The following is a 13,904-nucleotide window of genomic DNA, read 5'->3' on the forward strand; positions in this document are numbered from 1 at the left end:
GGTTTTTTATTTTAAGTTTAGTGTTAAAGTTAATAAAACCATATAATAATCAACAATAACCACAAACCACAAACTACAAACTACAAACTACGAATCTGCTTCTACTAAATTAAAATATTAATGTAACCCTATATATATATATATTATTTATTCATTTATTTATACGTATAACTATTTATTCATGTGTGATGTAATCGTCCCTGTGGTACCCAGGTTAGGGAATTGTTAAGAAATGAATGTTATTTATATGAACTTTGTGAATTAAAGTGGAAAAGAAAAATGAGCGAGTAGAGAGTTAAAAATGGGGTGAGGTGACGCGTAAAAGACCCAGTATCCAGTGTCGGGGAGTTGATTGAAAGGTACATCAGCTCAAGGATGGGAGGGTGTATTCCGCGGCCATTAACAGCAGGTCCGCAGTCCTTGTTTCCATTCATTTTTAAAGTGTCATCAAGTCTGAATAAAATAAATAATACTGTGTGCCGACAAATCCAACCATCGTGGTCATACTCACGCTTGAGATATCCGATTGCTAGCCGGAATCCGATGGTTGGATCACCAAAATAAGTCGAGACATAACAGAGTGGCGCCCAAAGAAAACATAATAAAAAGACAGAAAAAAAAGAAGAAAGAGAATCTCCGGCTGGTCCTCGACAACTAGTGGTGGTCCTACATAATTGCTACCAAGAGCAAATCGTAGAAGTACCACTAAGAGGCGAGAGACGCAGCCACGTAGGATGATCGCTGAGATGCCCACGACCGGGACCCCGACAGGAGGCAGAAATATCCTGGTTCGGCGCGGCCCATCAAGGGCGTCGGAAGAAGAAGTCTATGAACACCTATAAAGACGGCGAAAAGTCAGAATCAACCAAAAGGAGATCAGGTTCGGTAGCTTACAACATCCAGCGGTCGTGGTCCTTGTGGAAAAGGTTGCGGAAAGCAACACACAGGTAGTCCGGCCAAAGAAGGTGAAAGCTGCTGAAAAGAAACAAGAAGGATTTGGAATATGAAAGTACAGTGGGCTGGGTAAAATATTCGTCACTCACCCTACCTAGCAGACAAAAGAGAAAAACAGAAAAGTTAAGAAAAAGAAGGGAAGAAAAGATATGTCAGAAAGCGAAAGAAACAGGCAGACATTCAATAGAAAAATTAGAAGAAGTTTAGAGTTTTTTTTGAACCGCGGATCCGAAATAATGACTCCGCCAGCTACACGTTCCCAAGCCAATCAGAAAGTGAACCGAGACATAAAGGATATCACTCCTCCCCAGGGGTTTATGATGGATGGTAGCGCAGCCTTTGAGATCAGTGACCAGCAGGATATGACGGGAGCAGTGGGGGGCGTGGAAGCACATGTTAGCGACGGAGTTCCCCGCGGCGACCAACACAATCTCACTAGCGATGAGGAAGGGAAGAGTCCTGTGCATTTAGGTAAAGAAATAGAGTCAGCCATTAATTTAGCTCTATTACAAGCTCATGAAACTTACCGTAAAGCGGCGTCCATTGAGGTCTCTGCTTTCCAGAAGCAAATGCAACAGGAGATGATGAATTTCATGAAGGAAATCAATCAGATCGTCCGCCCTACAGGGAAGGCACAGGCAGACACTCAGGAGCCTCCTCCTAGACCATCGATGGAAGCAGCCAGGCCTAATCCAGCGCAGCAGCGAGCTGATGGCAGACTCTGGGAAGAGCAACAGAGGGTATGGGCGGGTTGGCATCAGTATAGCCAACCACCGCCTTTGTTCAGGCCAGGAGTTTCAGCTGCCGGAAGTTTGAATGGGAATCCAAGTGGCGGGCATAGGGATTACAAACCCGAGATGAGCCATCCCAGGAAGTGGGGTATATCCTTCGATGGCGGACCTAGGGGAATGCCAATTGGTGAATTTATATTCCGGATAGAGCATCTACAGATGGCTTACCAAGTCACGTGGGAAGAGGTCCTTCGATCGTTTCACTGCCTAGTAGATGGTCAAGCCAAGGAGTGGTTTTGGATGCACGTACGCACAACGGGATTGAGGGATTGGCCAAATCTAAAAAACGCGCTGCAACAACGTTTCCAAACGCTGCGTTCGAACTTCGAGCGTGAGCGAGAACTACGCGAGCGAAAGCAACGACCAGGAGAGAGCGTGGATGAATATCTGCAGGCGATGCTGAGCCTCCGATCCCAGTTGGACATCAACATGTCCGACCACGACCTAATAAGGACAATTAAAGTAAACATCAGAGACGGGATATCGAGGATAATATATCCGATGTGGTTAACTAACCTGGAACAGCTGAGGGAGGAATGCCACGAAGCCGAGAGGGTTTTAGCCAATCGCTGGTCGCGCACATCCGGGATGCAAGAGCACCAGAGACCACCGAGGGAGAAGCACCAGGTTCACGAGGCGTACGTACCCCAGGAGCCAGACGAGGACTCCGAGTTCGTAGAGGCCATTTCCCGGGGCAGAGAAGGCGGAGCGCAAAGTACGTTGGTCTGCTACAATTGCTCTATGCCGGGACACACGTATTACACGTGCGACTCGGAGGTCCTGAATAAGTTCTGCTACAGATGCGGCCGACAGGGAGTTCGTTTTACTCGGTGTCCGAAATGTCTGGCGGGAAACGCGAGATGGAGCTTGACACAACCGGAGGAGTCCCGCTCCCATCCCAAGACGACAAATTAACTGCCTCCGAGGATCTGAAAGATATGTTAAAAGATAAATATAAGTCAGTGTTTAAGAAGATATTAATAAATAAAAGTATAAACAAGGTAAATATAGGAACAAAATACGTGGCCAGGCCTATGGAAGAGAGGGAACGCGACTATCAGCAGGCAAGGGAAAGGATATTTGGAGAACCAAGGGGAGATAGCCATTCCCGCAAGTCGCCGAGGATAATCCGAGCACGGAGGCGTTACCAGCAACGAAAACAGGAACGAAGAGAGGTCTGCACAGCTATAATATCAGCAGCTACGACGGAGAACCGAGCGTTTGCCGAGGTATTGGTTGCAAATCACCCAATGCAGGGGCTGCTTGACACGGGAGCATCGAAGAGCATCCTAGGAGACGGGTGTATGGACCTGGTAAAGCGGCTGAAACTAGAAGTTTTGAAAGTAAGATCTACAGTACAGACAGCAGGCGGTGCAACTCACCGGATAGCGGGTCGCATAGAGGTGGACGTTGGCTATAAACAGGAAACTCACCACATATCATTGCTCCTATGTCCCTCACTGCGGCAAAAACTATATTTGGGTATAGACTTTTGGCGGAAATTTTCATTAGCTCCGGACGTCGTAGGAATAGGTGAATTGTCGTCGATTGAGAATGAGTTCCATGTTACGAGCGAACCGGTAGAACCACACATCCTGTCTGAGGAAGAGAAAACACAGTTGGAGTTAGTGCAGGATAAGTTTCTAACTTACGAAAAACACGGCATGGGACTGACGGAATTGGAAACGCATTCCATACAACTGGAGGCAGGAACAGTCCCAGTAAAGGAAAGGTTCTATCCGGTGTCACCAAAAGTCCAGGAATTGCTCTATGCGGAAGTAGACGAAATGTTGCGATTAGGTGTAATCGAGACTAGTGAAAGCCCTTGGAACAATAGAGTTACTCTGGTCCAAAAACCTGGGAAAAACCGGTTATGCTTAGATGCGAGGAAACTCAATAAGGTAACGATCAAGGATGCTTACCCATTGCAGAATATAGAGTCGATTCTGAGCCGTGTGGATGAAACCATTTACATTAGCAGTGTGGATTTAAAGCATGCGTTCTGGCAAATTGAGCTGGACCAAAAAAGTAGGGAGTACACCGCATTCACCATCCCGGGAAGGCCGTTGTATCAATTTCGGAGGATGCCGTTTGGTTTATGTAACGCTGCTCAACGGCTATGTCGACTCATGGACCGGGTCATCCCGCAGAAGCTCAGGAGCAACGTCTTTGTGTACCTAGACGATCTGTTGATTATTTCGAAAACGTTCAAGGATCATATGCGGATACTCACCGAGGTTGCCAAGAGCTTACAAAACGCCAACCTCACGATCGGGCTACACAAATCCAAGTTCTGCTTCCGATTCCTGAAGTATCTGGGTTTTGTAATCGGAGAGGGCTCCTTGAGGACGGATCCAGGGAAGATTCAGGCAATAGCCAAGATCCCAGTACCAAAGAATGTGAGACAGTTGAGGAGTTTCCTAGGAACAGCTGGATGGTACAGGCGGTTCATTCGAGGTTTTTCAGATGTATCGGCGCCTCTGACGGACTGTTTGAAGTCAAGGACCAAGTTCAAGTGGACACCTGCAGCAGAAGAGGCATTTAACAAACTGAAAACAGCACTCACCTCAGCTCCCGTGCTGATACATCCAGATTTTCAGAGCAGATTCTTCGTCCAATGCGACGCGAGCCATGTGGGGATTGGTGCGGTTCTCTTCCAAATGGATGTGGATGGAAATGAGAGACCGATAGCGTTTTACTCTCAGAAGCTGCGAGGAGCTCAATTGAACTATACGGTGACAGAAAAGGAGTGCTTAGCCGCAGTGAAAGCTGTGAACAGATTTCGGCCATATATAGAACTCTTACCCTTCACAGTCATCACCGATCATTCCAGTCTTCAATGGCTCATGACGCTAAAAGACCTAAACGGACGATTGGCGCGGTGGTCGTTGGCGTTACAGGCATATGATTTCCAAATAGAGCACCGTAAGGGGAAAGATAACGTGGTGGCAGACATGTTGTCCCGTATCCCGGAGGTAGAAGCCATTGAGGTGTTCGATTTTGAAACCATTGAATTCGAAAGTCCCGAGTATCTGGAAAGAATCCAAACGGTGAAGGAAAATGCGGAGCAGTTTCCAGATTTAGTGGTGGAAGACGGCCTCTTGCTCAAGCGAGTAGACTTTGTGACCGGGGACACACAGGAATTTCCGTGGAAGCTGTGGATTCCGGAAGCGTTAACTAATACTTTAATCCAGCAAGCACACGACAGCGATACCGCGATGCATGGAGGCATAGGTCGCACGCTTAACAGGCTTAGGCAGTTCTACTACTGGCCCAAGATGGCAATCCAGGTGAAAAACTATGTGAAAGACTGCAACATCTGCAAGGAAACCAAACACACAACCCAGATGACTAGGCCGAGAATGGGCAAACAAACAATCACCTCACGACCCATGCAGCAGCTGTATATGGATTTCCTGGGAAAATATCCACGGTCAAAAAGGGGCAACTGCTACATATTGGTAGTGCTGGATCATCTGACGAAGTTCGTTTGGTTGAAAGCAATGCCAAAAGCGACAGCAGACGCAGTCGTCAGATATCTGGAGTCGGAAATATGGCATGAGTTTGGTGTTCCAGAGGTAATACTCACCGACAACGGAGTCCAGTTTGTAGCAAGCCGGTTTCAAAGTTTCCTGGAGAAGTATCAAATTCGTCATAAGAGGACCGGCAGGTATGCTCCACAGTCGAATGCCTCAGAGCGCGTGAACCAATCCGTACTTGCAGCTATTAGGATCCATGTAGGGGAAGACCACACACGTTGGGATGACAAGATAGTCGAGATTCAAGGTTCTCTGCGAAGTGCCGTTCACAATAGCACTGGTGTCTCCCCATACTTTGCCATGTTTGGCCAACACATGTTCCTGAGCGGGCAAGATTATAGGATAGCCCGAAAACTAGACGCCGTAAACGACGCCCAGATACAGAGTCTATCTCGAACGGATCGGCTTCAACTAATAAGAGAAAAGGTAACAGAACGCATTAATGAAACATATGAGAGATCAGCCAAACAATACAATAGAAGAGCTAAAGAAATCAAGTACCTACCTGGCCAAGAAATCTTTAAGCGAAACTTCATCCTCAGCGATTTCAAGAACAACATAAATGCAAAGTTTTGCCGCAAGTACTTCAAGTGCCGCATAGTAAGACCCGTAGGGAATAACCTATATGAGCTGGAAACATTACAAGGGAAACGATTGGGAGTATTTCATGCAAAAGATTTGAAACAATAATTGCAGCATAGGTACATACATACGTGCAAATACGTACCCAAGTAATGGCCCGGCTAACCCTTTCAAAGCGGCAGGACGAATATATCTCAGGGCGTGGGCGTGGCCTGCGTTGGGCTACTGGCAGCCTCAATGGTACTCCTGTTCCATTGACAAGTAAACGAAACCGTAGTGTGGTGTTATGGTCTGCCAGAAATAAAGAAAATAAGCATTAACAAAATCAAAACATACCAAACGACCGCGTACCTGGGTTAGAGAGGAGCAACAGATGCCGATACTAGGGATGGCCTGGGAATGGAGAACTGGTTCCGGAGTCGTGCTGGTTCGTGGCGGAACTAGTAGAATAGTGGGCTTAAGCTAGGTTTAAATTTCGGAAAACTCTCTCTCGAAAATGGAATTGAGCCGACTTACAAGAAGGGCAACTAAAGGGCAAATGAGACCCATCTAGAAGCGGAGACAGAGTAGTCGTGCCTGTGGGAAAAAAAATTCCAATCTTCCGGCGCCAAATTCAAAGTCTGGGAGTCTGCGAGGAAAAGGAATTAAACTTGGAGGAAACCATAGGAAAATTGATTATCGCCGCCCACATCTGGGTGGTGCCAGGTTTTTTATTTTAAGTTTAGTGTTAAAGTTAATAAAACCATATAATAATCAACAATAACCACAAACCACAAACTACAAACTACAAACTACGAATCTGCTTCTACTAAATTAAAATATTAATGTAACCCTATATATATATATATTATTTATTCATTTATTTATACGTATAACTATTTATTCATGTGTGATGTAATCGTCCCTGTGGTACCCAGGTTAGGGAATTGTTAAGAAATGAATGTTATTTATATGAACTTTGTGAATTAAAGTGGAAAAGAAAAATGAGCGAGTAGAGAGTTAAAAATGGGGTGAGGTGACGCGTAAAAGACCCAGTATCCAGTGTCGGGGAGTTGATTGAAAGGTACATCAGCTCAAGGATGGGAGGGTGTATTCCGCGGCCATTAACAGCAGGTCCGCAGTCCTTGTTTCCATTCATTTTTAAAGTGTCATCAAGTCTGAATAAAATAAATAATACTGTGTGCCGACAAATCCAACCAACAAAATATATAAATAATACATTTTAAAACACCGATGCATCGATGTTTTCATTCCATATGCAGACCGATAGTATCGTGACAGTTGAAAAAACCTCGATTTTGCCGCCGAAAGGCCCTTACTCGATAGTATCGATTGTTCCATCGATGTTTTCACAGCTCTACTTGATATCACACAGCGTCTTCTACGAAATTGCGGGACTTCCCGGTTTTCCTCGATCGCATTTAAAGGTAAACATAAAAATAATTATATTTTCCGATCTTAAAACTAAGCCTATTTCCGATTGCAGTAATACAATGAACGATTCAAACGAGGAACGCTACGTGGTGCTGCAAGTGCCTCGATCCTGGGATCCTCAAGCACACGTAATAACGCACTTCTCATTGCCGCCCAAGACCGATGATTCCAGCGGTTTCGGATTCGGAAAATGGACTTATTTTCTTGTAGGCATTCTATTGGGGTCTTTTTTGACCTTTGGGAGCATGGAGCATCGTCACGTTCATGTTGGTGTTCCAGCAGCCTGCGGTTTAATAGGAAGTGCGTTCATTTAAAATCCATTTACATTTTTGAAAACTATTAATTTTTGAAATGTATCTACAAATCACTTGGTCAATGATGTTACTTTTAAAATTAAAATGAACATCCATTAAAAAATAAGATGTGTGTAAAATCACCAGTGTTAAATAGAATTTTAATTTTTTTATTTAGGGAAATGGGTAATGAAAGTTTTTTTCCCTAAACTTTTGAATTGCTGAAAAGTTTAATTTTTGGGGAATTTTTAATCAGTTTTTCCATACAAAATCCGTTTTTAATCACTCTTATTTAGGCGCGCTATTCTTGTAGTTATTGGTAATAAAGAATGTCAATACAGTTAATTTTCGTTGAATATTTTAAATTATTGAGGGAAAAATGAACCATAAGACGTTTCTTAGACCGTTTTAGACCAGGTACCATTACTTTAATTTAATATTTTAAAAACATATTGATATTGAAATGTTTATTAATTTTTTTGACAAAAATAATAATTATGTGATTGGGTTAAAAATTAAATTAACTCTTTTTTCGGTTAATTTCTAAAATCATAGTAACTTTACGAGAGCAGATGATGTGTGATAAAGCCAATGCAATTTATTCAGGAATATAATGTGAATATTAAGATTAAGTATTACAGTTTTTTTTATTCAGGTTATTATTATATTTAACCTCGTCAGGAAGAAGTTGCATGCATATTCTTTCTGGAAATCCATTGGAATTATTTTTGCAAACCAAAAAGTTCCATTAGCTCTGGCAGTTTAACAGAGTCCGATTCTTTGAACTGCAATAATTTTCCGAGGACATATATTAAGGTCCCGGGTGTTCCGGTCAACGGTATTAAGGGTTTAATGGCCTGATATTAAAAACATTTTAGATTAAGATCATTTTTATTTTATTTAAAGCTTAGTAAACTCACCGAAAGCAAAGTATCGCCGGTATTGGAAACTGTACTTAAATCAACAGTACAATCCAGTACAAAATTTACAGCTGGAACCATCAGTGATTTATCTACAACTTGTAATTGTATCAAAAGTTTTTTAGCATTGGTCAGCAACTTGTTGGCTTTTTTTCCACTCGCCTCCACCTTAGATTTTTCGACTTGGTGAAAGAAATTATTCATGTATGCGTAAAAAAAATTATCATTGGAGAAGTTAAACATGATATGAAACTCATAAAATAATAACATATTTTCCTCCAAGCCATGGGCGCTATATTCCTTGACATCAATCTTACATATTGGGTTGTTTGGCTTATCAAAGTTAGACGATATATTATACTTCTTTCCGCTTTTACAAGTAAAAATGTGCATTCTGTCAATAGCTCTGTTCAAATCAAAACTGAACAAAGAGATCAACTGTTTTCCGATCACAAATCCATTCTGAACGGCTGGATGATTTACAACCGTCTTCAGATTAAACATTCTGCATCTAGGGTCATCGTGAACAAAAACTTTCTGAGGTTCTACCGCAAATGGAAGGTCAATCCACAAAATAGGCACCCGTGTTTTAGAAAACGGCTTATCGCAGAACATAACTATAATAAAGAAAGTTTAAATTATTATATCATCCATATACATTAAATATTATATGTAATTAATATAGAAAATAAGATTTAAATCCATTTTTTTATACATATGTTCATATATGTGAGGGGATGGTTCAAATTGATCGAAGCCATTGGAAGAGTAGTTAGAATAAACAAAATAAGAAAAATGCTGACAAGCGGATTTTGAAAAAACGAAAATGAAGCATTTTTGTTGATCAATCATTTTATCTTCTGTGAAAAACAACTTTAATTGATTTGTTCTTCCAAGAATTCTTGACTTACAAGTTTGATCCCATTTTGTGATTGTACCCTTGAAAATAGAATTAATATTGATAAGCTCCTGATCTATTTTCTTGGTTATTTCGTCGACATCCTGCATGTATCTTTGCTGTTCAGGTTTAATGGTTTTTGATAGATTTTCTACCAAAACTTCAAGAGCTTCGTTAAATTTCAGAGACATTTTTAGCTTTTCGATCGCTTTTGTCTTGATTCGGGGAAGTACAAAATTAAACTCTGACAAATTAGGGATGGACTTTTCCTTGATTCTTTTATCGATTTATATTAATCGTGAAAATGTTTTGGGTATTTCCTTTTGAATTGGTGATCAAAAATATTCAGCAATAGAACAGTTTAGGGAATCCCCTAATAAATTTTAAGTATAATTGTTTTTGGCATTTCCTCCCCATCGCTAAACGGTCACACTGCTTGTGACGTCACATTGTTTTTTCCCTATTGAGTTAATGAATCACCCACAACCAAACGAAGTTCCTTGTTTTCATTAATTAATTGTCTGCGTAGGGAGGAAATTAGGATGTTTTCCAGCGGCCCCAACTACAACAAGCTGAAGACCAATCTTCGATTGGCGCTGAATCGCCTGAAATTGCTGGAGAAGAAGAAGGCGGAGCTGACGCAAAAGTCGCGCAAGGAGATTGCCGACTATTTGGCCACGGGAAAAACGGAGAGGGCACGAATTCGCGTGGAGCACATTATAAGGTGGGTGAAGGACTATATATAACACCTATAAGAACCCGCCTCTATATATATAACCCACTACATATATCCTAAAACAGAGAGGACTACCTGGTGGAGGCCATGGAAATGGTGGAGATGTACTGTGACCTGTTGCTCGCCCGTTTTGGCCTCATCACCCAGATGAAGGAGCTGGACACCGGGATAGCTGAGCCCGTGGCCAGCCTGGTGTGGGTGTGTCCCCGCCTACAGAGCGATATAGCCGAGCTGAAGATCATATCGGATATATTTATAACCAAATATGGGCCCCAGTTCGCCGAGCAATCGCGAACGGCGACGGGCGAGCATTTCGTTTCGGAGAAACTGATGCACAAGCTCACGCTGCAGGCGCCGCCCAAGCTGCTGGTGGAGAAGTACCTCATAGCCATTGCCAAGAACTACAACATCGAGTACGAACCGGATCCGCAGGTCATGCAGGAGGAGCAGCCACAGCAGCCGCATCTGATTGATTTATCAGATAGAAATAACTTGAGTGGAGGTGGTGGTGGGGCAGCGCCACCGCAAATGGGTTTCATTGGCTATCCAGCAGTGCCGCCACTGCCCAATATGCCGGAACCCCCAAGCGTCAAGCCCTTTAACTATCCACACTTCGGAGGAGGAGGAGGTGGTGGAGGTGGAGATGGTGCTCCCGCTGGAGCCTATGCTCTGCCCCATAATCAGCCCATGCAGCCACCGCCGCCGTTCGCCTACAACATACCTCCCAATCAGCCGGCACCGCCTGCAGTTTTGCCTCCCAAATGCGCCGAGGAAAAGGATCTGAACACCAACTTCATCAATGTAAATATACTTGTTTAATTCTTTATTTCAATATAGGAGAAAAGGGAATGCTTTGCTTTTAACAGTTGCAATCGGAATAATTTAAAAGTAGTTTGAATTTATTTTTAAATAGAATAAGAAAGTATATTTAGAGTCAGAATTTGTACTTATTGGCTTTTAACCTCAGTATTAATAACATTAGAGGCTATTATATATACAATTCTGATCGCAACTGAAACAAAAGTAAAGAAACTCTAAAAAAAAATAGTTCCTAGTTAAGTTTTGGCATGTTTTGCATGATTTTTGGGCTGTTGCAGCGTGAATCGAACAATACGGATGACTCGGGCAGCCCGGATGAGAATATTTTGGTAGGTTAACTCTGTGTAGATTGCTCTTAAATCCAAAACTAACTTGCTTATCGTTCTGCCACATAACTAAACAAATGACAAACGCTTCCATGGGTTCTACTGCTCTCCAATCTTTATCTGTGTGTGACGTCTGTTGGCCTGTCTATTGCCCACTGTGCGTGTAAGTCCAGTCATCCAAATGATTCATAGTTTGCCGCCCACTGTCTGCCCAATTGTTATCATTTCTCGCTTGTCTCGATGTGCCTTATTGATTTGTTATCCCAGAGTTATCATTTTTTATTTGCCTTATCTTTTTCTTTAATTTTGCTTGACAGCGCCCCAAACCCGAAAATGATCCGCCGCCGCGTTACACCTCTATTAATCCCGTAAATCTCCAGGTCAGGACATTGGATTTGACCCCGAATCAAGCACTTATATATTTTTATGGTTTCCACAGTACCAAACCTGTCTTTTCTGAAAATTTATACAATTCGGAATTGACTTATTTTTATTTAAAAAAAATTGCTTAAAAAATAACACGTTATATAAATCATATTTGGCTGATTTTATTATTTTTAAAGCTTTTTTAACATCAGAAAAAGAAGGTTTCCTACACTTACTGGCTTGTGGCTTTAAAATATGAATGCAAAAATTAACTTTTATTATTTTCCCTTCTCAGAATGCCAACAAACCCAAACCACAACCCCGATCCAAGCTGCCGCCGGGTAATCCCACGTTGCCAAGTGCTCCTCCAGCGCTGGATTTCCCATCGCTGCCCAATGTACCCAACGATCTGCCAGATATTCCTGGCGGAGGTCCTGCTAAGAAGGACGACGAGGAAGAGATTGATTTTGATGACCTCTCACGGCGCTTTGAGAACCTCAAGAAACGAAAATAATATGCTGGGCAGCAGATCAACCTTTTAATTCTACAGTATATTTGTTATAATCTCGGTCCAGTTCTATATAAATAATCACATATATGTAAAGAACTCTTGATCATTTTTAATTATATTAAGTAGCTGGGCAGTTGAACTCGTAATCCTGCGCGTTAGTTTTTATATTCCCCCTGTATAAATAATCCAAGATAAGCTTTAAAATTTCAAATCGTTAACTCAGCACTTTAGAAATGTTTATGAAAACTTATTGTTTACCCAACCATTATCAGATCAACTTGCATCAACAAATAATTTCTTACGAATGCAGAATAAAGACGAAGCAATAAATACCAGAAACTATACTTCCAAACAATATAAACAAAATTGTTTAGAGAAATATGGCTCGCTATAATTTCCACATTTTCTTTTTTATGTTTCACATAAATATCAACAAAGTTTACCAGGAAAAACAGATGATTTTTAGGGGATGACCCTATTTTAAAAGAGTTCCTCGTTCTCGACAACTTCCTTGAGTTCGAGCAGCTCCAGGAGTCCCTTGCCCTTCGTCTCGTTCCTCACCAGCTCATCGATGACGCGATATTGCCCAGGATCGATGAGCAGTGTGAGATGCAAGGTGGCCTCCTCCCATTCCTCGTGCTCCACGCTGTTGGCCAACTTGACCACCGATTCCTTCAGCTTGCCGCCTCCTTCCTTTCCTGCAAAGCTAACCCTTAGCTTCATGCGCGATCTCTCGATGGGCAAGTGATCCTTGAGCATCTTGATGGCCTCCAGTGTGTTCTGCTTGGTGTTCCTGTTCATCTTCACCGAGAAGTGGGCATCCTTCAGGGATTTCTCGATGATGGATGCGGGATATGGACGACGGGTCTCGGGATTTACGCACAGGGCAGCCACCGAGTTGACTATGCTATTCAACTGGGTGTCCAGGCAACTTTGGCGCTCCTTCTCCGACACCTGGAGTTCCCCTTTGCTGAGGATCTCCTTGCAAATCTCCGTTTCATCTGTCTTATTGAAGGCCTTCTGCAACTCGTCCTTCTTGGCCGCCTGTCCTTTGGAGACATTGGTGAACACTGTGTGGGTCTGCAGCACTTCATCTATGTCCTTTTCGCTATAAAAGTGGGAACGTTATATGGTAAAATATAGGGAAAACATATTTCACCATGAGCACGTGTTGGTTTTAGCGAGTCCTACCTGTTGCTCCGCCAGGAAAGGACCTTGTTCTTATAGCAGGCTATCTCGAAGCGTTTACCTCCCTTTTTTAGCCTCACAATCGCGACATTTGTGAGGCGTATTTGGTTCGTGGGCGTAAATATTTTGGACATTGTTGTTAAAATAAAAGCTGCGGAATTAGGGATGAGCAACTAAATACAAACACTTTCGATAGAAGAAACCGATAGGTGGCTTAAAATTTTTGTTCTTACAATTACTGATATTATGAAATTAAAGAGTTCCTACCTGGCTTAAAAATAAACTATTCTGTGCTATGACAAGTAGATTTATTTATAAAAACGACCTAAAAAATGTGTTTATAAGTTTAAAATTTTTTTAATTAATTTTTTTTTTTAGAAATAAACTCAAAAGTTTAAATACTTAATGCGTGACTGCTTTAAAAATTTTTGTACACTTTTAATAATAATAGTTTAATTATTTTCCCAAATACTTGATTTTTTCCACCCACAATTTCCAGGCCTATCGTTTTCCCGCCTATCGCCGTTCTGCCATCTCTGCCCCTCCC

The 13,904-nt window shown here is 42.2% G+C and overlaps 3 protein-coding genes across 9 annotated transcripts; 1 reads left to right on the forward strand and 2 right to left on the reverse strand.

Annotated features, from left to right (window-relative positions):
* Positions 1–8,181: 8,181 nt before the first annotated feature.
* On the reverse strand, positions 8,182–9,642 carry LOC138913025 (uncharacterized). The gene is made up of 3 exons (XM_070215188.1): positions 9,425–9,642; positions 8,514–9,130; positions 8,182–8,450 (listed from the first exon to the last, which is right to left on the reverse strand). The coding sequence occupies exons 1-3, from the start codon at positions 9,600–9,602 to the stop codon at positions 8,316–8,318; spliced, it is 930 nt and encodes a 309-aa protein (XP_070071289.1). The 5' UTR covers positions 9,603–9,642; the 3' UTR covers positions 8,182–8,315.
* A 192-nt stretch (positions 9,643–9,834) lies between these two features.
* Positions 9,835–12,265, forward strand: Ist1 (IST1-like protein). Of its 7 annotated transcripts, none has more exons than XM_017155079.3 (5): positions 9,835–10,135; positions 10,213–10,948; positions 11,245–11,295; positions 11,610–11,672; positions 11,954–12,265. In XM_017155079.3, exons 1-5 carry the CDS (start codon positions 9,954–9,956, stop codon positions 12,170–12,172), a joined length of 1,251 nt encoding a protein of 416 aa, XP_017010568.2. In that variant the 5' UTR covers positions 9,835–9,953; the 3' UTR covers positions 12,173–12,265. The 7 variants fall into 7 exon arrangements, 6 of the variants coding, with proteins under 6 accessions (XP_017010568.2, XP_017010571.2, XP_070071824.1 ...); XR_001770352.3 differs by having other exon boundaries at positions 9,836–10,135; positions 11,466–11,672; positions 11,954–12,038; XM_017155082.3 differs by lacking the exon at positions 11,610–11,672.
* Positions 11,953–13,543, reverse strand: Sbds (SBDS ribosome maturation factor). Its single transcript, XM_017155087.3, has 2 exons — positions 13,361–13,543; positions 11,953–13,277 (listed from the first exon to the last, which is right to left on the reverse strand). Exons 1-2 carry the CDS (start codon positions 13,489–13,491, stop codon positions 12,650–12,652), a joined length of 759 nt encoding a protein of 252 aa, XP_017010576.2. The 5' UTR covers positions 13,492–13,543; the 3' UTR covers positions 11,953–12,649.
* Between the last annotated feature and the right edge of the window lie 361 nt (positions 13,544–13,904).

Source organism: Drosophila takahashii, chromosome 3L (genome assembly GCF_030179915.1).
Source record: "Drosophila takahashii strain IR98-3 E-12201 chromosome 3L, DtakHiC1v2, whole genome shotgun sequence".
Taxonomy (NCBI): domain Eukaryota; kingdom Metazoa; phylum Arthropoda; class Insecta; order Diptera; family Drosophilidae; genus Drosophila; species Drosophila takahashii.

Excerpts from the sequence above, each read along its gene's own strand:
- Ist1 (XM_017155079.3), top strand. The coding sequence starts at position 9,954 with ATGTTTTCCAGCGGCCCCAACTACAACAAGCTGAAGACCAATCTTCGA. Across the intron at positions 10,949-11,244 it reads TGAACACCAACTTCATCAAT|CGTGAATCGAACAATACGGA; the intron begins GTAAATATACTT and ends GGGCTGTTGCAG. Across the intron at positions 11,296-11,609 it reads GCCCGGATGAGAATATTTTG|CGCCCCAAACCCGAAAATGA; the intron begins GTAGGTTAACTC and ends TTTGCTTGACAG.
- Sbds (XM_017155087.3), bottom strand. The coding sequence starts at position 13,491 with ATGTCCAAAATATTTACGCCCACGAACCAAATACGCCTCACAAATGTC. Across the intron at positions 13,278-13,360 it reads CTTTCCTGGCGGAGCAACAG|CGAAAAGGACATAGATGAAG; the intron begins GTAGGACTCGCT and ends CCACTTTTATAG.
- LOC138913025 (XM_070215188.1), bottom strand. The coding sequence starts at position 9,602 with ATGTCTCTGAAATTTAACGAAGCTCTTGAAGTTTTGGTAGAAAATCTA. Across the intron at positions 9,131-9,424 it reads CACAAAATGGGATCAAACTT|TTATGTTCTGCGATAAGCCG; the intron begins GTAAGTCAAGAA and ends TCTTTATTATAG. Across the intron at positions 8,451-8,513 it reads CCGGCGATACTTTGCTTTCG|GCCATTAAACCCTTAATACC; the intron begins GTGAGTTTACTA and ends TTTTAATATCAG.